The 26,209-nt window shown below is 37.3% G+C and overlaps 1 protein-coding gene across 1 annotated transcript; it reads right to left on the bottom strand.

Moving 5' to 3' along the window:
- Positions 1-1,302: 1,302 nt before the first annotated feature.
- Positions 1,303-25,981, bottom strand: PSMA3 (proteasome 20S subunit alpha 3). The gene is made up of 11 exons (XM_025869961.2): positions 25,823-25,981; positions 21,335-21,417; positions 14,156-14,279; positions 11,265-11,366; positions 11,110-11,183; positions 8,779-8,851; positions 7,922-7,987; positions 5,515-5,561; positions 3,274-3,341; positions 2,110-2,174; positions 1,303-1,470 (listed from the first exon to the last, which is right to left on the bottom strand). The coding sequence occupies exons 1-11, from the start codon at positions 25,841-25,843 to the stop codon at positions 1,426-1,428; spliced, it is 768 nt and encodes a 255-aa protein (XP_025725746.1). The 5' UTR covers positions 25,844-25,981; the 3' UTR covers positions 1,303-1,425.
- Positions 25,982-26,209: the final 228 nt, after the last annotated feature.

Raw genomic sequence — 26,209 nt, 5'->3', positions numbered from 1 at the left:
GTCACAGTGCCCCCACTGTTGAGCCTAGATTATCAATCCTATATAGAATATGTATAAAAGTCAACTGCCTCATAATAGCTGAAGAACCAGGTGTATCTGGTTATACAGTTTTAGATTTATTTGATGTTAGGGCATCTATAGTTTTAGTGGCTTAGCTGTTCAAATTTAGGTTTCTTTAGCATCAGTGTCTATTCTTTTAAAGGGCTATTAGCTATACCATTGTGATTTTTTTTTTTAAGTAAGCTCTGCCCAGCTTGGGGTTTGAACTCACAACCCTGAGATCAAGAGTCACATGCTCTACCATCTGAGCCAGCCAGGTGCCCCTATACTGTTGTGAATTTTAAAAACAAAAAAAATAAAATAAAAACAGACTCACAGCACAGTAGAATATTTGTGCCCTTCATTCTTTGGAAATGTATAGAATGGCCATTAGATTGGCTTAGGGAGCTTAGGGATAGTCAGCTTATTGATCAGGTGTATAGATAGACCCAATTTAATATTTAGGTGTTTATCATTTTTAAATATGTAAGTTGTAAAATGTAGCATGTAATTTTACATAAAAGCCATGAAAATGAGGTAATACTTTTGAGTTGTTTGTATAGTAGTTAGCTATTCATGTATAATGATTTGCTATTTGAACTTCACAGATGTTCAAAGTCCAGGAGTATCCTGCTGCCAAACTCAATGAGTAGATTACCTTAGGAAAGCAACAGTTGGAGTGAAAGTGGTGGTATACCTGGCATACTTGGCCTGAGTTACAAATGGTTTCTTCCTTGAGTACTACAGTACAGGTTATGACAGTTCTTGTAGGCCTCAATACTGATTATATTCTAACTTCTTGTTTAGCATAAATTATGGGTATTTTAATTGAACTTTACAGATCAAGAAATTTTTTAAGTGACAGAATAGGTCCTTAAATCCACTCCTCACCACAATGAAAGGGGGAAAAAATTCTTCACTCTCCAACCTTAAACATCGTTCTTGTGTGTCACACTTAAAAGTTAACAATGGTGGATGGCGGGGGGAGGGGAAAGGAAAACAAAAGTTAACAATGGCTGATGACCAACCATCATTTGACTAAATACAAAACTCGGTGATGGCATCAAGTAATACCTACTGAGTTGGCAGGGACTTAACTGCACAAAACCCAGTGATAAATGATCTTTAGATTCTAGTTGAGTGATGAATGGAGCTCTGAATTAATGATCCAAAGCTTCTTTTTGCAGTATCTTAAGGAATTTTTCAATAAGCATAAACCTTCATTTTAATGCCAAGTAAATATATACCGTTATTCCCACCAACTTCAATCGTTACAAGACAAAAATTTAATAATGCAAATTGGTCATTGAGTAGATAATAATCCACAGGGCTAAAGAATTACACGGGACTGTATTAGAAATTTTAAAATTGATGCTGAAGTAAATGTTACATATTATCATCATCTGATTCATCTTCTTCCTTCAGCGATTCCTGTTAAGAGAAAGATAGTATTTAAAATCAATTTTTAAAATATATTTAATTTTTTAATTTTATTATGTTAATCAATTTTAATACTGAATCTAATTAAACACACTGAAAATTCTTTATAACTGAAGATGAACTGACTTAGAATAACATACCCAAGCAAAGAAAAGGATAATTAAGTGTATCTTTTTTTTTTTTATTTGACAGAGAGACAGCAAGAGAGGGAACACAAGCGGGGGGAGTGGGAGAGGGAGAAGCAGGGTTCCCACGGAGCAGGGAGCCTGATGTGGGGCTGGATCCCAGGACCCTGAGATCACAAGCTGAGCCGAAGGCAGACACTCAACCGATTGAGCCACCCAGGCACCCCTAATTAAGTGTATCTTGTTCTAACAATCGACTGACTATATTCTTAATAGAACACACAGTATGAAAGCATTAAATGTCCTGGAAAACCCTTAACCATTTTCACATACAAAGTTTTTGGAACCAGGGCAACCCTATCCCCACAGAGTATAACCTAGAAAATTTCTAACCTTAGTTCAGTTCAACTCTTAAGTGTTATTTAATAGAAATCAACCGAGTTCCTTTATTATTCAGCACTTACTTTCATACCTTTAGCTAGAGTTTTCACATGCTGCAGCTTACCTTAGCATATTTCTCTGCCTCTTCCCTTATATCTTTAGGAACAATTTCATGTCTTCCTTTAGTTACTGCAAATTAAGCCATATATTCAAATGAATTAGAAATGAGGACTACGTTGTGATTTCCAATACAATAAATTCTACCCAATCCATAGATATAATCCATCTAATGTTAAAAGTTGTACCATGAGTAATACCAGATGCTCCGAACTTGTCTTGTTTTCGCCACGTAAGATTAAATCTGTCCAAACTTAGCTCTTATGAAAACAAATTATACAATGATTTATCCTGATGCTATGATAAATTCTGAGCATTTATTGTGCAGCATGATTAATTTTTAAAAAGCTAGCCTTGAAATCCCATCCATGGTTACCGTTGTAAGGGAAAAAAAAGTGATTTTTCAGTAAATGAATCCTTGAAAAAAGTAAACCATTCACAACATTAGTCAATTAGGCAGAACTTCCCCCCTTCAAAAATACCACTTTGTAAGTTTGTTCTGGCTTTCTTTGTATTAGAAAGCACTGAGTGGTAGAACACACTTTGGCACTACCCATTGCACTTGAACTTACGCATATTTCCATTACTCAGCAGTTCTGCCCTTGGAACAGAAATGCTACATACGTATACCAAAATTATTACACAAGATATCCACAGCTGCACTATTCATTATAGTTAAAAAAAACCCACTGGAAAGAGCCCAACTAACCAGCAGCAAAAGAAGAAATGAATAAACTGCGATATATTTGGACAACAGAATACAGCAAGACAAACGAATACTGTACACAACACAAACGATGAAGTAAAATAAGGGATAAAAAGATATACACTGTAATTCACTTATATAAAATTGAACAACAGGCAAAACTACCTATGAGTTAGAATTCAAGGTAGTGGTTACCTTTAGGGAGAAGGTAGAGAACTATAAATTCAAAGAGGCCCAATGGGTGATCTGGGAAACTGGCCTATTTGTTGACCAGAGAGAGGACAGTGGTTACAAGACTCTATCCATGTTATGATTATTCATCAATTCATGTTATTTGTGTACTTTTTTCTATATGTATGTCATTACCAAATTAAAATTTTAAAAAAAAGGGAAAAATAGGCCCCAATTTTAAATTAGGTTTGGTACAGATGACTCAGAGCAAATAAATGTACAAAAATAACTTACTTTCACCAACCCAGCTGAGCTCTAATTCAAAAGCTTTATCCTTAACTTCATCATGTACTATGTAAATTCTAGAATGCAAAAGGGACAATTAACATTTACTTGGTCATTTACAAACATGCACCCATTCAACACAAATTAGAACACCCATCCCTAATACAAATATTTATAAAATTATAGACACATTGTAGTCTATAAATTTATGAACACTTCTAGAAAAGACAATAGGCTGGGTGGCTTAGTTCAACATCAGACTCTTGATTTTGCCTCAGGTCATAATCCTCAGGGCCGGGACCCTCCTTGAGAGTCTCTCCCTCTACCCCTGCTCCCCCCCTCTGTTTCTAAAATAAAATTTTTAAAAAAACAAATCACACAAGGATGGATATATAAAATTAAATACTACAAAGGAATGTTTACAACCCAAGTTGTTTGATCCTGTTAAATTATAGACACACCAAAAAGATACCTCAAAAGGAACACAGATTCAAATGGGGAAGGCCATTATTACAACTGCACCACCTTTTCAGGATATTTTGTTTATTCCTTTCATTAAATGATTATTTTTAAAACAAACTTACTAGTTTGCAATTATTACTGGTCTCTTCAATCTGAAGTTTCTTGGCAGGTATCTTTTTATTAAACCCCTTATCCATTTTATAAGAACTATATGCCCCTTAACCTGGCCTTAAAACTGTAATATATGCCAGATTGCAATAAACAAGGAGGCACTGTCACACAACATTAAAAGTATCAGAGCAGAGCTTTCTTATTTTACCTTTTCTAGCATCTTCAGACACTTTTGGAGGATATTTTTAAAGCCTTGCTATAATATGAGAAAGCATCGTAATTTTCTAGACTAAGTAAAAGATACATAGTGCTCCATTTTATTAAATAAGGGGATGGCTTTCCTACATGGAACTAATTAGTGTCTACTGTTACACCTAAACATAAAAAGGTGTAGTAAAGGGCTAATTTCCAGAAGGACTTCTCAGTGAAGGAAATGGAATTTATCACATTTAAACTGTTGAACAGGGGCACCTGGGTAGCTCAGTTGGTTGAGCATCTGACTTGATTTCCACTGAGGTCATGATCTCAGGGTTGTGAGACTGAGCCCCAAGTTGGGCTCTGCACTGGACATGGAGCCTTGCATAGGATTCTCTCTGTCCGCCCCCCCCAATAAAAAAATAATAAGCTGTTGTACAATTCATTGAGGATCATCTTCCAAGTGGTTCTACTGTAAGGTAATTCCCAGAGTTGCTCATGTTATTAACTGACAAACATAGAGTGGGTTCTCCTGCTTCACAATTGGAAAGGAGAGGGGTCTCTAGGTAAAAGTGGGGAGGGAGGAAGATAATGTGGCAGTAGCAAGAGTGGTGACAAGACAAAATCATAAAACACTTCAGTATTTTCTTACAACTATCAGTTTAGAAGAGATTAAGGGTACCATTTAAATATATAATGGAACCTCTAGGACTTTTATTTTCCTCGCATGTAAAACCTGAGACATTTGCACAAACTGCTGACTAGGCCATGTTGATGTAATTCTAATGTGAAATAGTATGTTTACTACTTTTAAATCTGAAAAGCTGGCTGCAAAACTAGCATTTTATTGGATTTTTTTGAGATAATACATGCCTACATTCTTTGATCCGGAAGAATCATGAATTTTGAAGCATTCCACTCAGGTTTATGGACTTAGTTTACTTATTGTAGTCATATAAGCATTCTACTCTACGTACCTGTAATATGAACCACTTCAGGCTTTTTTAAAGCTGTTTTTAAATGTATTGAAATACCGCTCTTCTCATCTTCTTAGAAAAGCTTTTATGACTAACATATCTTGCCCCCAAAAAGGCAGATTGTATAAAGGAGCCAGGTTCATGGTTCATGTGTAGAAATAACTAGCTATAAACCTAAAATAAGTTTGTAAACCACATTCCTATTACTGGGATTTCTGAGATCTGAGAGAGTAGGAGTTATCAAATGAAGCTCTTAGAGGTCCAAATGTATCCTTCTACTCTTGAATTCTTTCACCTAGTTTTATTTTGTCAAAAGCTATTTTTTCACATCCCATTCACTATCACTTGAAATATGGATATTCTCCTTAATGAGACTTTTTAGAATGTTAAATTCACCTTCTAAAAATTAGGCACGAAGTTATTTTAAAACAAAACAGACCTTTACAATTAATATATAAGGTCAAATGAAATATATTTGTCAATGATAATAAAAGTTTCAACTTACATTTTTGCAACTTCTTTAACAACATCACGGCAGGTCATTTCTTTCATCTGTAGAAAATAAAATATTGAGTCATGATTCTTTTCACAACTTTGTCAATAACCCATATAAAATCAAAACCATGATACTGAATTTAAGAATACCAGTCTTGTTAGGAAATACACAAATCTAGTATGTGGGACTAACTACAAAAGCAACTGGCATGGGCTTCAAAAAATCAGTACTGGAGGGTGCCTGGTGGCTCAGGTCTGACTCTTGATTTCAGCTCAGGTTGTGATCTCAAGCCCTGCATCAGGCTCTGCACTCGGTGTGGAGCCTGCTTTGAGATTCTCTCTGTCCCCCTCTATCCCTCCCTCCCCCTAAAAAAACAAATTTGGTACTGGGAGAAGAGTAAGACTTATTTGTGAGAGCAGGAGGGAGAGCACAAGTCAGGGGCAGGGGCAAAGGGAGAAGCAGACTTCCCAGTGAGCAGGGAGCCCTGTGCAGGACTCATTCAATCCCAGGACCCTGGGATCATGACCTGAGCCGAGGGCTGAAGCTTAACCAACTAGCCACCTAGGCAACCCCCTTTTTTGGGGGGGGAAGATTTAAAATAGGAGATAACTGAAATTCAAAGTGTGAGCCTTAATTATATCATGGTTTGAAAAAGTTACAAAATGACACTTGAGAATACAGAGGCAGTTTGATTAGAGACTATTTGATAATATCTTAGATGTGATAATGATTAGTCTACAGAGATGAATGCTGAAGCATTTAGGGATACAGTGTCACTGTAATTGTTTCAAATAGTTCAAGAAAAAACAAATGGATAAAACACTGGAAAAGGGGCGCCCGGGTGGCTCAGTCGTTAAGCGTCTGCCTTCGGCTCAGGTCATGATCCCAGGGTCCTGGGATCAAGCCCCCGCATCAGGCTCCCTGCTCTGCAGGAAGCCTGCTTCTCCCTCTCCCACTCCCCCTGCTTGTGTTCCCTCTCTCGCTGTGTCTCTCTGTCAAATAAATAAATAAAATCTTTAAAAAAAACAAATGGATAAAACACTGGAAAATAACTTCAATCTAGATGGAGATAGTTGTGCTATTTTCTGACGTTTAAATGTTTTCATGTTAATTTGGGGGTGAAGTGGAAATAAAGAATACTTATCTCTTTGTATTTTTCCCCTTACAGGTTAAGTTCTATGATGAGTGAATTAATTTTATCATAATAAAGGCAAATTTAAGCAAACTTGAAAAAGCACATTTTTTTCTTTAGATTGATTTTTTGGAGAGCACAGGAGTGGGGGAAAGGGCAGAGAAAGAGAATCTTCAAGTAGACTTGAGAGTGGAGCCCAACTCGGGGCTCGTTCTCACTACCCATGAAATCATGACCTGAGCCAAAACCAAGAGTTGGACACTTAACCAACTGAGCCACCCTGGCACCCTGAAAAAGCACATTTTAAATGACAATTATATTTTTATATATGTTCATGAAATTTTTATTTCATAACATAACATTCTTGGTAAGCAACATCAGAAGAAAAACAAGCCAGAGCAATGATGTAGAGCACGGGTTGGCAAACTCCTTTCTATAAAGAGCCATATGGTCCATATGGTCTTTGGTCTCTGTTCAAACTATTAAACTCTACTTTTGTAGTGTGAAAGCAGCCAGGGACTGAATGTGACTGTGTTCCAATAAAACTTTAGAAAGACAACAGTGTGCCATAGTTTGCTGACCTCTGATTTAGAGCATGTATTTGTCACTAAGTATACATCTATGTTCCTCAAAGTGATCTTTCTCCATTCTTAGCTAGGATTTGTTGGTAGTCCTGTATCGTTAGGATTTAACCTCAAAAGACAGGATAGATGACTGCTCTAAATACTGTATTTCTCCAGAGAGAGAGAGAGAGAGAGAGAGAGAGAGAGAGAGAGAGAGAGAGAGTGTGTGTGGGTGTGTGTGTGCGCGCGCGCGCCTGCCTGCCTTTAAGGGAAGTTTCTGATAAGAAAGAGTGAGCAAATATTGTTTCAACAATGAGATGATCAATTTGGCTGAAATGAAAACAAGCACGTTAAAACAAAAACTTTTACACTAATAATTTAATGCTCTTGGGGGAGCAAAAAGTGAGGAGTTGTTAACAGGTTTTATGCCTTATCTAGCTAGAAACAAAGAAAATAGAAGAAGACACAGACTGTTCATGGTAAGACTTCACAGACAAAAAGCTGTGCTCCAGAGAAGAAACGAAATAGTAAAACACCAGAGCTCTCAAACTAAGGCTCACAGAGTTCCCTCTAGATTTCTTAATCAGTCTTTTATATCAGAAAGCTCTGCTCAAAACAGCAAACTATATGTATCCTTAAATGAAAAGGTTTCATTTGTGGTGATAACACTTAACTACATGAGGATAATGTTACAGGAAAATTCAAGCATTAAGTATATTACCTGAAGTTTTTCTATTTCTGTCTTTGCAGCTTGCCTAGCTTTGCCAATGGCACAACCCCAATAACCCTATTTAAAAACACACACAAAAAATACAGATATTAATCAAGTAAATTGATATTACTATCCTAAAATCATTATTGGCTATGACTGTCTATTTAAAGGTTAACAAAAGGATGTTAAATGACTTTCAAAAGTATGAAGTATTAAATACAAACATGTCTAATGAACACTAGGGGGCTCAAAATAATTAAACAATTCTAGAATAATGTGGATTATTTTTAATAGAGGTGCTATACAAGAAAAATTAACATCATTATATATACTTCATGAGCTAGAGATGTTTTTGAGATTAGGAATGGAAAAATTTTTAGCAGTATGACAAAAACACATAATTGCTCAATTCAATGCTCTAAACCATTTTTTATTACACTGAAAAAGTTTTTTATATGCAAGGATTCCCATTTATACTTGCATATAATGACAAAATATAAAATCTTTTTTGTAATTAGTAAAAACCATAAATATGTCAGAAGAGAGATAAGGTAAGTAAAAATGCAAGAAATCCCACTTAAAATCCTTTTTTTAAGGGAAGGTTTTAGTTTTAAGACATTGTTAATATTTTTCACAATAAAGGAAATACCACATATTGAAATTTTTATGTTCACTATGCAGTTTCTGTAAACAGCATACTGAAAGCGATAAATCTTTCCTCTGCCTCATAACCACAGGTGGTTATGATAAACAAGAAATTGTTACTTTCCTTGAACTAATTTTAAAGAAACTTCATGTAATCCAAATACATGCTAATGAGATACCATTAAACTAGAAACAGAAATTCATGATTCAAAATTACTCACATATGAAACTCCTGATGGGTCAATCATGTAGAGCTGTGCACCATCATTCACACTGTAAGACCCTAACATGAAACTACATGAAAGTAAATTAATAGCTTAAACCATGGTTTTAATACCATAAAAATATTAAAAATTCAGTAAACACAAAATTATACTTTAGAAGATAAATGAATACACATAACTCATAAACACTTTGATGAAGTAATTTCAAAAAACTAGTATATACTTGAAATTGTTCAAAATTTATGTGGCTTTGTTTAGTACTAAACTTGCTGATGAAACTTTCCTGAGAAGACAGCACTGTAGACAAAGGAGTAATGACAGACAAAAAACTAATGAGAAGGCATACACATGAAAAAGCCAAGATAACAAAACTAACAAATACATTCAATCTGCCTCAAACACCTGTTACATCCCTCATTCTTTCTGGGCTATTCCCCAATATTCACCAGTTACTTTTCTACGGTAATCCAAACTCATTTAAAGTATTTTAATATGTTCGACAAATTAAAATTAGGCTGTTAAACAATCATATGAATTAAGTGATTTTCTGAAATTGGGATTTAGTTTACCCTAGTAGACAAGAAACCAGCCTTATCTCATGTATCAGTTCATGTACAGAGTACTGTAACATCAGCTGTCCAATTCCCACCCCTACAATCATTTCCTTCCATATTCCATGAAACTTACCTTGCAGAATATATAACTGGTTATAATTTTAAAACCCTTCCACGTTTCCTTAGTATGGAACACAGACTTCTGTATGATCTTGCCCCTTCCCACATCTTCAGTATCCCTCCTACACACCAAGAATACTGACTACCTCTGCATTACCCGAAATGCCCATGAGTTTCATACCAGTCCCTTTGCATGAAATCCTCTTACCATTCCACCTACATCTCTCATTTTTTCCTTACTACCATCTCTCCAAGAAAGCAGCCATTCCCTAATTGGTGCTGGGCCCACTATAGTCAGTGTATATCCTATCATCTATAAAACTGTATCAATGAAAACTTATTCATCTTTGTGTCCCGCCCTCTCACACATATCTATGACTCAGAGTTTATGCTCAATATTTACTGAAAAAGTTCTCCACTATTCTTATCCCCTTGGAAATAGAGAAATGATGAATTCAGTGTTCAAAGGTTAAAAAAAGTTGAAAGGTATTCTATGAAGTTTAAAAGCAAAGTGTTTCAATGTAATTTAAGTGAGAACCTTAAGAACTACTAATATAAAAAATGTCCAGAGGCCTAACTTACTGGTAGTAGAAAAAAACTCAGGTTTTCGCTAACCTCTGTCCTCAGTAATTTAAATAAGACTGATCATAAACAACGGAAAGGCAGGACTGGAGCTAATAAACTTTCTACAGCCTTTTAAGAGTGGCAAGCAATCAGATGTTAGTAAATGTTTGACTTTGATCAAACAGGGACTGTGTCTTTAAAGTTACAAACTAAACATGTCTTTTTAGGAAAATCTAGAGTGATGACAGGTCTGAGCCCTATTGAAATATTTACATGTATTTCAAGTCTTGATGCAACTGAATCTCAGCTTCCCATCCCCCAAAATAAAAATACCAGCATTTCATCTTAACAATAATAGGAAACTGACTAATGAGAACTATGAAATGCAATTTTGTATGGATTCACTATGGACTGCTAAACTCCCAATTAAGAGCATTGCACCTAACTGCTTAAAGTAAGTGTAGCCAATGGAAATTAATGAGAAAACCGAAGTGTCCCTTTAGTTGGCTACCTAATAATGTCAAGAGAGAATATATTTAAAGTCAGTTTGTTGTTTCCTGAGAATGCTGGGGTCTGACACCAGAGAATTTTTTTCCGGTTTTATTGAGAAATAATTGACATGCATCACTATACAGTGTACAGCATGATGGTTTGATTTACATGTATTGTGAAATGTTTACAATAGGTTCAGTAACATCCATCATCTCATAAAGATACAATAAAAAGAGAAAAAACTTTTCTCCTTGTGAAGAAAATTCTTAGAATGTATTTAACAACCTTCCCATATGTCACACAGCAGTGGTTCTCTAGCGCTTACTTATCTTAGAACCTTTATACCTTTGACCACCTTCCTCCAGAGAATGTACTATAATCAGATTAAAGTTATTACTAGGAGTTCTGTGTTTTATTATCACTCCAAATTTGTAGAGTCTTTTTCACTATTCAAAGTTTTTGTTTTGATGTAGAGAGTTTCATTTAATCATTGCCCTAATACTTCTTGGGTGATAGCTCATACTTTTAAGGATATAAAAGGCTAAGATACTGGGGAAAACAGTACACATCTAACTGAATATCTCACAGAATTTCATACCTGCAGCCAAAAGGTCGAACAGCACTGTAGAGTGTATATGCATGTACATACATGGCCACTCTGTCTGCAAGATGCTATGAGGGGGAGAAACAGAAGAGCATATCAGCAATTTTCTATTACTGTTCAAAAGGCTCCTCAACATATTATCAACTTACTTTTAATGGAATGTTATAGCCAAAATTAGATCTAAAGTTGGAAGCTTCTTCTCTTGCAATGTCTGCTAAAGAACGAGCATCTGCCAACAAACCCGCTACTGCCTGAAAGAAAGGAAGTACCAATTTAGTAGATAAATACATTCCTAACACAAATCAAGAGAGTGTGTAATTACTGTAGGTTTACTTTATATTTTAACAAGCATCACCATTAGAAATAATTTGGCTTAAAGGTCTTTATAAGGCATTCTGGCATTCTGATTGGGTAGGACCAAAATAAAAGCATGGAATTATAATTCAGAAATTTACCAGGTGTGACTTGTTTGTTGAATGATGACATTCACAAGGAATATTTCTACATTTAATCCTCCATGTCTCCCAACTTACCACTTCACTATAAATAAGCAACAACCAGAATAAAACTACTGGTCTTGATGAGGACTGATCTCTATTTAAAGTAGTTCTGTGTTCAAATTACTAAAAGTTTTGGTCTAAAAGGCACAACCTCAAATCTTTTTCAGCTTACTACTAAACTGCAATGACAAACCAAAACATGACAAACCACACATCTTCCAAGACTGGTAGCTTACAACTACAGTTACCAAACCATGTGCTGAGAGATGCTAGGGCACCGTACTGAACTCAGTAATGTAACACCTGGAATTTGGGGGATAGTTGTTGAAGTAGTTCACAGTTTCAACATGAGATCATTCAGTATTCCTTTTAATGCCATCATATTGTTGAGCACCTGGGTTGCTGTGATAAAAAATAAGTACCACAAAACTCCATGTGGAACAAGAAATGGGGGGGGGGGGCGCACACGTAATCTGATTCCAAAGTTTAGGAAGTTGTGCAGTGCACATTAGTAACTGATTGTTTAAAAATAAAAATATTTTTCTTTAATCACTGTGTATTTTTTTCTCTTATAAGATACTAAGTTTTTAAGACATAAACACTAAGTTATTTGGACCTAAATTCATAATAAGAACCATTGGGTACTTATTTTGCATAGGGAAGCCATGAAAAAAAACTCACTGAAACACAGTACTGGGAACCAAGAAAGTCCAGGAACCACCAGCTTAGGAGATTTACAGAATTTAAAATTAAGTGATATCAGAATAACAGCCTTTTTTCTACTGCTACCTATTAATAGTAGTAGTGATGAAAATTTCTAAAACATAGTGAGCACTTATTACATGCTAAGCATTTTATGTAATTTTTAACCTTGTAACAACTGTCATGAAGTAGGTCCTATTACTACCCTACTTTTGCAGGTGAGGCAACTGTGTTTAGAATAACTTCCCCAAAGTTACCCAGCCAGTAAGTTTCACCATTTAAAGAATCTTCCATTGTTTTGGAGAAAGCTTACTGTGAAGTCCAATAATTCCCAAACCACTTGAAGATGACAACTGTGGAGACAGAATATTAACCCTTCATTATCTCCAACCCTCTTCAACATGTGATGTTTTGCCATTCCAGCTATTAGGAATGCCATCAATTTCCTGGCTTTAAATAACAAATGGAACAAATTTTAAAGTTCTAAGACAAAGTTTTCCCATCACTAAAGTACCTTTAAGCATACATGATTTTTCTCAAAATACACCGACCTAAAGTTTGTCTTGTTTTGTTTTTACTAAGTGAAAGAATGCATAATTCACTAGTTCCCTCCTATCAGCTGGGTTACAATCTGGCAAGTTTCACCAAAACATACTAGTTTCATATTGTGTGTTCAACTGTACTCAAATTTTAAAAAATAAATAAATGTAGAGGTCCAAATGACAGAAGAAAAGTGTCAGTTTCAATGGCAGTAATTTATTCAGGAGAGAAAATATGTTCAGAAAAAATAATCACTGAAGAAGCAAAAAAAAATTATCTGTAGCTTTATAGTTTATTGCTTATATTTTATTGATCCCTTTTGTGTTTGTAACACATCTCATTTAGAAATATCAAAGATAACAGCAGAATGAGAGGGTCCTATAAGATCTCACCCTGCAGAATGGACTCTGAAATAACTCCCAGACCATGCAGACCCCAGTCTGAATCCCATTTTATTTCTCTACCAGCTGTGAGTCTTGTTTTCTTATCTGTAAAAATGGGATTACTACTACTTTCACTGCGATGTCAGACTTAAACGAGATAATTTATGTAAAGTGGTTCTAGCACACATGTCCTTTCTTCCTTGCCTTTTCAGTAAACTGGGTTAGAATCACTCCTTTACTTGTTTTGCTTATTGTTCTGACTGAACAAAGTCTGACATCTATACAGAATGACTTCATTATATACCAGGAATGTATTTATGGTTTCACTTGCAATTATGCAAATCAGTCACTCAAGATACCAGCTGCATAAAATAAATACAGTGATGTCTATGAAGCTATTAAAAAGGATGTGTTCACTAATGGATGTAATGTATAGTGATTAACATAACAATAAAAAATTTAAAGGAAAAAAAAGGATGTGTTCACTTTTCCTTTCATTAAACATCCTTTCTTGGTGCTCCACCTTACTGAAAAGGTATTCTCTGATAACACCTTCAATATGACAGTGATCCCCACAAGAGATATGAAAAGCTAAAGACTCTATGCCTCTCAAGCATTTGCCTTACCTACACTGCCAAGATCTCTTTCCTGCACATACTTCCCACCCTCTCTCCCCTTGTCCCTTAAGGCAGTTTGGGATTTCATACACATCTCCAATCAGGTGGTGAGAACACTACCTTAGTGGACTGTAACTCTCTGCGACGAGATGACTTCTGTGGCTGCTCTCTAATCTGTTTCTGCCTCGATGCTAACGTAATAAATGGATTCTTACAATCACACTTTAATACACGCTAAACAGTTACTTCACAAGAAACTGGACAAGGCAAAAAGGAACATTTTTTAAATATGACCTACCATTCCAACATGCCGATCAACATTAAAAAGTCGTTTGTTGGAACCTTCTTCATAAAGTTTAGAAAGGACTAACTTTTCTACCCCAAAGACAACGCCATCTTTACATCTGATTCCAATAGCTGTACTGGAACAAGTAGAAGAAAATCAATTTTTTTAACAAAATAAAAGAAACTTCATAAATTAAATTTAAAAACCCATAAAAATAGGTAACATTTAGTTTTTTACAGCATGCTAGTACTTTAAAACAAATACATTTGAAAACTAGAAAGAGGACAACCTAAAGTGTGACAAAGTAGGTCCATATAAATGAACACCAGGAGACAAAAAAAATCTAGCACATCATGACATAAAAAGATGTTAATACATAAGCGAGAAAAGATGCCAACAAAATATGTACAAAATGGCAGAGTGTCTGGCATATGATATCCGTATTAAAACAAATGTTGATTTAGTTCATGTCCATTAAAAATGGTACATAAAATGCATAGCAAAGACAGGTTATATACAAACTTAAAAAGTTAAGTGACTAATCTAGGTGGGAAGCTTAGAATTCTTTTGCTAATTTGCCTTTTCTGCAACGACCACTGCTTATAATAAGTATATAAAAGAATATAATACACATTTTATACAACTGCTTAAAACAAAATGGATCTTAATATCTGAAATGTGGAGAAATTATATTCTACCGTTTCAAGATAAAAATACATCATTAACTTTGTTCTTCTAATCCTTTTTTTTTTTTTTTTAAGATTTTATTTATTTACTTGACAGAGAGACACAGCGAGAGAGGGAACACAAGCAGAGGGAGTGGGAGAGGGAGAAGCAGGCTACCCGCCTAGCAGGGAGCCCGATGTGGGCCTCGATCCCAGGACCCTGGGATCATGACCGGAGCCGAAGGCAGACGCTTAACGAATGAGCCACCCAGGCGCCCCTCTTCTAAAATCCTTTTAATAAAAAGGGAATTCTGATGAGAAACCAGAAAAATGAACAGAGCCACACACATATTCCCCCAAAAATTTCAGGCTTCCCTCACATTTCAGGTATTTTCAATGGCTCCCTTTCCAGTTTAAACTCCTTGGCCCAGCTTTCAAAATTCCTGAGAATCTACAAATTAAATTTGTAGCTTATTAAATTTCCTATTATAAATCCCACACACTACTGAATTCAACCTCACTAACATCCCCCAAACACCTATGTTCATTTTTGCTTTTATGTCTTTGTTGAGGTTTTCCTGGGTTCTAGAATACACTTCCTCCTCACCACTGTATATTTAAATAATTCTCCACAAACTTTTGCAAACTCACTTGACCTTGAATTCTACAATCTCAGGTAGCCTTTCCTAATTATTCCAAGTCCTCATTATTCTCACTATTTAAATCTAAAACATTCCTTATTCCAAACTACAACTTCTCAAAGTATGGTCTGTGAACCCCCTGAGCATCCCTGAAAACCCCTTCAAGGGGGTATGGGAGGTCAAAATTATTTTCTTAAGAATACAAAGACACCATTTAGTTTTTTCCACTATGTGGACATCTGCACTGCTGGTACAGAAGCATTCATGGGTCAAACTGCTGGCACTTTAACACAAACCAAGGCAGTGAAACAAATGGTACTACTGAACTACTAATCACTGTTTTTCATTTCTATGCTCTCACATTCAAAAAAAAAAAAGCTCACCCAGCTAAAAAATTTTGTTAAGAATGTCTTTAAGAAGGGACGCCTGAATGGCTCAGTTAAGCATCTGCCTTTGGCTGGGGTCATGATCCCGGGGTCCTGGGATGGAGCCCCGCGTCGGGCTTCCTGTTGGGCAGGGAGCCTGCTCCTCCTTCTACCTGCCGCTCCCCATTTGTTCTCTCTCTCTCTCATAAATAAATAAAATCTTTAAAAAAAAAAAAAAAAGAATGTCCTTAAGAAAGCAGTTTTTTTTTATTTTAAAGCTTTTTTTTTTAAGATTTTATTTATTTATTCATGAGAGACAGAGGGAGAGAGAGGGAGGGAGAGAGAGAGAGAGAGAGAAGCAGAGGGAGAAGCAGGCTCCCAAGGAGCAGGGAGACCAATGCAGGACTCGATCCCAGGAACCTGGGATCATGACCTGAGCCGAAGGCAGACGCTTAACCATCTGAGCCACCCAGGCACCCAAGAAAGCAGTAATTTTTAAAAGCTGTTTTAATATTAAAAAAAAGAAAGCAGTAATTCTACTAGATGACAACACTTGAGTACCTGTCTTTTTATTATTAAGGAAATGGAAGGTACTCAAACATAAAATATGGTTGCCTAAAGGAAAAAGTACTGGTAAAACTGTTGTGAACTTTTTTTTTTTTTTAAAGATTTTATTTATTTATTTGACAGAGAGAGAGAGCACAAGCAGGCAGAGCGGCAGGAAGAGGGAGAGGGAGAAGCAGGCTTCCCGCGGAGCAGGGAGCCAATGTGGGGCTCGATCCCAGGACCCCGGAAACATGACCTGAGCCAAAGGCAGCCGCTCAACCAACTGAGCCACCCAGGCACCCCAAGTTGTGAACTTTTTCATGGAATACCTGTTTTTACCATCAAACAATGTCAGACAAACTATAGTTATTTACACTTACATATGTATATGGCAGACTTTTTTTTTCCCCCTAAAATGAACAAAATAAGCCTGTCAACTTCAAGGAAAAATGGACAGTATTTTGTTGCTTGTGATAAGGCTCAAGTTTTCAAGCATAAATTGGAATTTTAGGAAACATATTGACCACCGTGAGTTCATCTGTTTCACAAAACTTACAAATTTTTATAATCAGATCAGTGGTGATATTAACAAGTGTGATGTTTCCAACTGTTCCAATAGATAAATGAAAAATATCAAATTTGGAAGATCTGTTATAACACAGTGAACCAGTATTTTCCAAATGACCAACTTACATGCACGGGTAAAACATCTGAAGTGCAAGACAGTCCAACAGATTTTAATGTAAAACTACAAAAAGTTCATCATTAAGTTTTAAGAGGCCACACTGCAACTAACCTTTAAAAAACTATCATTTGTCCAGTTTTGGTATAGCACCAAAAAACAACGTCCATAATTATCTGAAAAGGCTATTAAAATATGCCTCACTTTTCCACCTACTTATCTGTAAAAGCCTTGATTTGCTCCACAGGCTTCAACAAAAGTTAACATATTGAAGCAGATATGAGAATGTCTTACATTAAGCTTCAATTAACAATTAAGATTTACAGGGGCGCCTGGGTGGCTCAGTCGTTGGGCGTCTGCCTTCGGCTCAGGTCATGATCCCAGGGTCCTGGGATCGAGCCCTTCGGGCTCCCTGCTCTGTGGGAAGCCTGCTTCTCCCTCTCCTACTCCCCCTGCTTGTGTTCCCTCTCTCACTGTGTCTCTGTCGAAAAAATAAATAAAATCTTTAAAAAAAAAAAACAACAATTGAGATTTACAAAGATGTAAAACAATGCCAGTCTTCTCACTACACTTTATTATTGTGAAAAAGTTACTTTTCATTAAAAATGTTAATATTAAATAGTTTACTTAATGTTAATGTAAATTATTATTTACATTAACATGCAACTGTGATTATTTTAAATGAATTAAATATTTTTGTTTTCTGTTTTAGTTTCTAATATGATAAATATTGACAGATCCAATAACATGCATAAATAAAAGTTCCCTGGTCATGGCAGATATTGATGGAACTAAAGCCTAATAAATAAATGCTCTTTGAAGTCCTCAATGTTTTGGGTTTTGGTGTTTTTGTTTTGTTTTTTTAGAAGTAAAAGGGGGTCCTGAGATCAAAATTCTGTATAATTTTTGGGCGCCTGGGTGCCTCAGTCGTTAAGCATCTGCCTTCGGCTCAGGTCATGATCCCAGACTCCTGGGATCGAGTCCCACATCGGGCTCCCTGGTCAGCGGGAGCCTGCTTCTCCCTCTGCCTGTCTCTCTCTGTCTCTTATGAATAAATAAATAAAATCTTTAAAAAAAAAATTCTGTATAATTTTTATTCTAAACAATCTAGCCTTCATTGTTACATTGCACAATCCTCCTTTAATACCTGGGCTCCTCAATGAAGCTAATGGGGAAAATAATTTATAATTTAATCTTTCCATTTTTTTCTTGTGTATATTACCTTCTAGGGGAATACTTTGATAAAATAGTTATGATCATGGTATATATACTTTAATAAAGTGCTTTTAAGTATTCACTTATATGTCATTGATTATTTGTTTTAGTAGTTCCCTCCTATGCTTAACACAGTAGGTAGTCAGGGGCACCTAGGTGGCTCAGAAGGTTGAGCATCCCATTCTTAGTTTCAGCTCGGGTCATGATCTCAGGGTCCTGGATCTAGCCCTGTGTCGGGGCTCTACACTCAGTGGGGAGTCTGCCTGCCCCTCTCCTTCTGCTCCCTGCTGCCCCCACTCATGTTTGCTTATGCTCTCTCCCAAATATAAATAAAATCTTAAAAAAAACACATGTAGTCAAAAATATTTGACTTTTAAACTCCCAGGATTAAATTTCTTTTCTTTAAAAGAACTGATCCCCCCCACCTTTTTTAAAGATTTTAAGTAATCTCTACACCCAACAGAGGGCTTCAACCCACAACCCCAAGATCAAGAGTCACAAGCTCTTCCAACTAAACCAGTCAGGCACCCCAAGAATTGATCTCCTTTTGATGCCAGAACATAATCCTAAATATTTGGCTAAACATTTTCTAACTATTAGCTTGTATGTCACACTATTATGAAAATTAATATACAATCTAATTTTTCCATTTTCCACATTCTGTGCCCAAACAGCACTTAAAAATCATCCAAATGTTTTTACATATATTTCATTCTTATGGTAAAGTATGTTAAGTAGTTAGGGTAGAGGTCTACATCCCAATTTTATAAACAAAAATAACATTCAGAGGACCAAATAGAGCCATCCTATATAATATTTCCATTAAGCAGCAGCTAGAAGGAAAATCCACATTTTCTGATCCTCATTCAATATTCTATTATACCAGGTTACATACACCCCTTTAAAAGAGGAATTTCGGGCACCTGGGTGGCTCAGTTGGTTAAGCAACTGCCTTCGGCTCAGGTCATGATCCTGGAGTCCCGGGATCGAGTCCCGCATCGGGCTCCCTGCTCGGCAGGGAGTCTGCTTCTCCCTCTGACCCTCTCCCCTCTCATGTGCTCTCCCTCTCTCTCATTCTTTCTCTCAAATAAATAAATAAAAAATCTTTAAAAAATAAAAAAATAAAAGAGGAATTTCTATGGTATTTTTTCTTTATGAAGAAAATATTTTCATTTTTAATGTTTTAATTTTTAATTAATTTGCTATAATGTAACTATTTTAAGCCACATTTAGAAATAACTTTACAGAAAACAAATTCCGAAGACACACAGATCCTCCTCATAGCCTAGTCTCAATTTTCTGTATTACATATGGTTTCAAAATGTATCTCCAGTTTTTTTCAATCAAGACTTCCTTTTCCAGCTTTTTAAACCAGTGTAAATCCAACACTGCAAAGGAGGAAAAGAAAAACAGTAACTTTTTCCAAGTCTTTCTCCATCTTCCTTGGTCTAAGGGCCTATCTTCTTTAACAACGGGAAGAAAATATGTCAATTTTTTTTCTTGATTTTGATTCTCTTCTGAACTCTATCAGGTTTCTACGTGACAATGACAAATACATTTCAGCCTAAAATTCTTAACAGCCTTACTTCTATTATATCAGACACCAACAGTTTGTAAGTACCAATATCTCTAAAACAATAACATTTAAACACAAAATAAACTAGCTTCATTACAAATCCTATAAAAGGACTTAAAATGTATTCTTGCTCAAATTTTTAATATTTCAGAAACCATTAGGAATCCATATGCCTTCTTTTAAATGAATATTTTTTTTCAGTTTTAATTTCTAATATGATAAATATTGACAGATCCAATAACATGCATAAATAAAAGTTTTTTTTAACCACTTCTTTTAACCACTCAAAGGATGGCATAAAAAATGAACATATATTTATTCATTAACTATTGAGGGTTTGCTATGTGTGAGCACATGCAAAGACAACTGACAGTTTCTACTGCATGAAACTTCCATGATCATACATTAAAGGTGCTAGCAGAAAGTGGTACTAGCACAAAGTATTTACATGTGGACTTTTCTAAAATTCTGGAAACATTTCCCTACTCCACCTCTACTCCAAAAGTTTTCATTATAATGAGAAACCTGGGTTCAAGCACAACACCATTTGTTTACTTGGTCCAAAAAAAAAAAAAAAAATCCTTGAAGAGATGTGAATGGGGTATTATGAAATATATACTTTTTTAAAGATTTTATTTATTTATTTGACAGAGAGACACAGCGAGAGAGGGAACAGAAGCAGGGGGAGTGGGAGAGAGAGAAGCAGGCTTCCCGCCAAGCAGGGAGTCCGATGCGGGGCTCGATCCCAGGACGCTGGGATCATGACCGAAGGCAGACACTTAATGACTGAGCGACCCAGGCGCCCCTGAAATATATTATTTTTAAAAAGTCTCTTAATTCATCCCAAAGATTCCAAGATACAATGATCATGTAAGTATAACTGACTGGAAAATTTCTTCAATAAAGGACTTAACAATTTGTCAACAAGCTAATAATTTAACCAAGATGTTACAGGGGTACCAAGGAATCATTTTGGCGCATTACTCTAAGCAATGAAAGAGTGAGGGAAGTGAGTCCAATGGAAGATATCTTAGTGTTCCTACACATTTTGGAGTACAGAAGCAGAACAGAAAAAAAAAACCTACTGGGACAAACTTGACTAACTGCATAGGACATTTAAAACACAAGTAAATAAAAGATAAAATGACAAAGCAACAAACCTAATGGCCAAGGAAACAAGGATATAAATCAAGAATTTCAAAAATGAAAATGGGCTAGCAAAGATGATAATGAATCTGGTTTCATACACTACATTTGAGACACAGGAGAACGTCTAAAGTGGATTATCTTAGAACCAACCGGAAATATAGGAACTGAGGTTCATGGAAAGATCTGACCTAAAGAGATCTGGAAATGACTAATAAATTGAGATTATTTTAGGGCACCTATTATCTTGTGCCAAACTAACATAACAAAGCCTAATTACCAAAAGTATAGAAAGGAGATATTTAATACCTGGTTAAAAAACATGCTAAATTCCAAGTAAAACAATGTTTCTTACCTACTATTTTCCACAGCCTTCATAGCATATTCAACTTGAAAAACTCTTCCATCAGGAGAGAATGTAGAGGCTGACAGGTCATACTAGGAAGAAAAAGGCAACAATAAGCTTAAATAATGTATCTTTGGCAGTAATAACCTCACCATCTTTCTTTCTAAATGAATTATACATCAGAAATGTGTGTTAAGGGATGCCTGGCTGGCTCAGTTGGTAGAGCAGGCGGCTCTTGATCTTAGGGACGTGAGTTCGAGCCCCACCTGGGGTGTAGAGATTACAACAGGCAGGCAGGCAGGCAGGCAGGGGAAAGAAGAAACGGGTTTGTGTTAAATCTCAAAAGTTTGCTTTCAAACTTTTAGAAGGAAGCATGTCAGAGCAGCAACAGCTGCTAAGAAGAAAGCTACTTTAGATGTCTGCTATTGAAAGGCAAAAGACAAGTGTCTGGCTGGTGGTCAGTAGAGCATGCAACTCTTGATCTTGGGGTTGTGAGTTCGAGCCCCACGTTGTGTGCAAAGACAACTTAAAAAGAAAACCTAAAAAGAAAAGCAATAGATACAAATCCTAGGTAAAGTCAGAATTTTTTTCACACAGAACACAAAGTTCATTTTTGTACAAAATGTAGATACTATGGATTCCAGACCACCACAGTAAAGTGAATAAAATGAGTTTTCTGGATTCCCAGTGCATATTAAAGTTATATTTTGGGGGTTTTTGTTTGTTTTTTGAGAGAGAAAGCGTGAGTGAGGGGAGAGGTGGGGGGGTGGGAGGGAGAGAATCTCAAGCAGGCTCACGCTCAATACATAGCCTGACAAGGGACTCAATCTCAGGACCCTGAGACAAAATCAGGAGGTGGATGCTTAAGGGGCACCTGGGTGGCTCAGTCGGTTAAGCATCTGCCTTCGGCTCGGGTCATGATCCCAGGATCCTGGGATGGAGCCCTGCATTGGGCTCCCTACTCAGCAGGAGCCTGCTTCTCCCTCTGCCTGCTGCTCCCCTGGTTTGTGCTCTCTCTCTTTGATAAATAAAATCTTGAAAAAAAAAAGTTGGACGCTTAACCAATTGAGCCACCCAGGCGCCCCTGAAGTTATGTTTACACTAGACTGTAGTCTAAAAAAAGAAAACAAAAAACAATGTACATACCTTAATCAAAAAAATACTTTTTTGCTAAAAAATGCTAACCATCACCTAAGCTTTCAGTGAGTGGTAATCAATGATCACAAATCACCATAACAAACTTAATAATAATGAAAAAGTTTGAGATATTTTGAGAATTACCAAAATGTGGTTGGTAATGGCTGTTACCAGCCATTACAGTAAATGCTGTTGGAAAAATGGCACCAATAGACTTGCTTAATGCACAGTTGCTACAAACCTTCAGTTTGTAAAAAAAAAAAAAAAGAAAAAAGAAAAAAGAAAAAAATGCAGTATCTGTGAAGTACAGTAAAACAAGGTATACCTATTGCATGGTATAGTAGAAATAGAACTAGAGTCAGAACATGTTAATTCATTGCTGTAGCACTAACAAATTGAAGGACCTTAAAGAAAAAATACAGCATTCAAACATTTAATAAGCATCCATTACATGTAGTCACTATAAGGAAATACAAAGAATACTCATTCTTGAAGTCTTTCATTTTCAAATGAGACCAGGCACAAATCTAGGAGCTGGAAATACAGCAGTAAACCATATAAAGGATTATGATGAAAATTCAGACAGGGTGAAGTGACAGTCTGAGAGCCTAGTACAGACTACCTGATCAGGGAAGGCCTTGCTAGAGCAGTTATGTTTAATTACTTAGGCTTAGCCAGACCTAAATAACAAGTAAGTAGCCCTTTAGGATATGGAGGGTAGAAATAAGCCTAGCACAATGAGGGACAAAAAATAGGCCACTGTGTCTTGAGCACTAAGTGGTAGAGAGAAGAGTAAATCATATCAGAGGCACGTAAAGACCAAACTATTTTGAGTCTCCTAGGCTGAAGTAGGAAGTTTTTATCTTATTCTAAATACAACTGGAAGTCACTGGAGTTTAAGCAGGATGTGGGGGGTCCAGAGGGGTGATACGATCTAATTTTTTTTTAAAACTTCATCTAGAAAATGAATTGTAGAGGGAACCAGGATGGAAGCAGAAATCAAGTATTCCAAAGGTGGTGGGGGCGTCTGGGTGGCTCAGTTGGTTAAGCGACTGCCTTCGGCTCAGGTCATGATCCTGGAGTCCTGGGATCGAGTCCCACATCGGGATCCCTGCTCAGCAGGGAGTCTGCTTCTCCCTCTGACCCTCTTCCCTCTCGTGCTCTCTCTCTCTCTCATTCTCTCTCTCTCAAATAAATAAATTTTATCTCCAAAGGTGGTGGTTTAGACCAGGAAAAGAGGTAGACAATATTTTTGAGGATAAAGTTAAAAAAAAAAACAAAAAAGACACCTTGTTATTGGATTGGCTCTAGGAGTAAAGAAATCAAACGTGAATCATGAGCAATTAGAATTGGACCGTTCACCGAGCTGAAAATTGTAGGAGATGCAAAATGGCAAGGGGACAGGAAAATCCAGAGGTCTCTTTTGGACATGTAGTTTGAAATGCCTATTAAACAATCAAGTGGAGGGGCGTCTGGGTGGCTCAGTCCCTTAAGCCTCTGCCTTCAGCTCAAGTCTCAATCTGAGGGTCCTGGGATAGAGCCCCATGACCGGTTCCCTGCTCAGCAGAGAGTCTGCTTCTCCTCTGCCTCTGCCCCTGCTCGTGCTCTCTCTTGCTCACTCTCTCAAAAAATAAAAAAAAAATCTTAAAAACAAAAACAACAATCAAATGGAAAGAAATGTCAAGTAGGCAGGTCTTCATACCTGGAGTTCTTGGGAGAAGTGAAGACCAAAGATATGCCTTCAACAGTGGTGCTTCCTGAGTCTCAATTTCCTGATTTATTAAATGAAGATTAACTCTACTATTGTTAATACCAAAATACCTCACAAGTCTATATTTATCAAGTACTTTTAAAGGGTTTTCAGGGGGCACATGGGTGGCTCAGTGGGTTAAGCGTCTGCCTTGGGCTCAGGTCATGATCCCAGGCTCCTGGGATCAAGCCCCGCATCCGGCTCCCTGCTAGGCGGGAAGCCTGTTTCTCCCTCTCCCCCTCCCCCTGCTTGTGTTCCCTCTCTCGCTATGTGTGTGTGTGTCTCTCTGTCAAATAAATAAATAAAATCTTTAAAAAAATTAATAAAGGGTTTTCAGAACAAAACACTATCAATTGAAGGTAATATTAATGTAGTTGCAAAATCAATTTGCTACAATATGCTTAAATGAGCATCTACTAATTTAAAAATGTTATGACATAAACTTAGCATCTCATAACCGAATGAATTAAACCATTCGAAACATAAATCGCCTATTATCAAACTCGGAAAACCAGTATCTGGCCTTAATGCTGAGTATCAAAATCTTTTTTAAAGCATTCAATGCCTCGGGCACCTGGGTGGCTCAGTTGGTTGGGTGACTGACTGCCTTCGGCTCAGGTCGTGATCCTGGAGTCCCGAGATCGAGTCCCACGTCGGGCTCCCTGCTCAGCAAAGGAGCCTGCTTCTCCCTCTGACCCTCCCCCCTCTCATGTACTCTCTCTCTCTCTCAAATAAATAAACCTTAAAAAAAAAAGCATTCAATGCCTCCAGTGCACACAACCAATAAATACTTCTAAACAAAAACTAGATTTTCTTTATGGAAAAATACGTAAAAGGAATAAGCAAAAGACTGCATATGTACAGTACGTTTAACACAGGAAAGTAGTAAACTGAGTAAGTCCAACTCCAAGTCCCTCGAGTCCATTAACAGTCGCGGTTAAGTCCCTAGCTAATGATTTAAATGTTTACGGTACTGCTATCTCCAAGTGATGTTAAGTAATTTGTACAGGAAAAGCTGGGACAAAAGAAAAATGTAAAGGACTCTTCAGATTTCACTTTTCAGACAATTTTTTTATTAGCTCTGCCCCGACAGGGGTTCCAGGGACCCCCTACTGAGTGGACGGTAACACCCGAAGGCAAGATGGGGAAGGCCCAGTGAATCAGCAGCACCCCGGGACCTGCAAAGACGGTCCATGGAAAGCTCCGTCTCAGACCTTGGAATCTCAAGCCGCCCTGCCTCAGTGCTTCTCAAGAAGCTCAATGTTGCCCAAACCCTTCACACGCTACTTCAAGCTCCACGAGTATCTACTTTCGGTTTCCCTAAGTGGCTGAAGAAAGTGACTCAGCGATCCAAAGCGGCTCCCAATCTTACTGGGCGCCGCCAAGGCCGCTACACCTGAGCTGAAAAGCTTCAGGTCACGATGACCGCAAACGAGGGCCTACAAATTAGCGCAGGAAAGACTGCCGGTGACCGGACAACTGGAAGCGGCCCACCTGGCCGAAGGCAGTCCCGGCGCACCCCGAGGCGGCGCACCCCAGGCGGTCTGTCCGAGTTCCCTTCAACGCTAACCCGTAAGCTAGTCCGTTACGCCAAGACACAGCAAACTCACCCCAGTCCCGATTGAGCTCATCGTGCTGAAACCTCCGGGACACCAAAGGCTTCAAGGCCTAACGCGCTCCCCCAATACCGCAGCCCGCAGACTAGTAACAGGTTCTCTCATTGGCTGTTCTTTCAACCAATAGCCTTCCCCTCTGAGGCTCTTTCCTCCAAGTCAGCCCGAAGAACAGAGGATTCTGGGAAAAGAGGGGGAATGGCGCGTGGTGGGCAGTGCGCGTGTGCAGAAGCAAAGGAGGTGGGGTAAGGGGAGGGTAGCCGGGCTTCCTTCCTATTCAGTTTCTGTCAATTTCTGTGTCGCTCAGCCACTCACAGTTATCGAGTTGTTTGAGGAGGGGCTCCATTACATTTCCTAGAAATTATTATTTACCTTTTATATTAT

The sequence above is a fragment of the Callorhinus ursinus genome, unplaced genomic scaffold, assembly GCF_003265705.2.
Source record: "Callorhinus ursinus isolate GAN/ISIS: 27379988/994484 unplaced genomic scaffold, GSC_fseal_2.0 scaffold8, whole genome shotgun sequence".
Lineage (NCBI taxonomy): Eukaryota > Metazoa > Chordata > Mammalia > Carnivora > Otariidae > Callorhinus > Callorhinus ursinus.
This window is presented reverse-complemented; position numbering and strand designations above follow the sequence as displayed.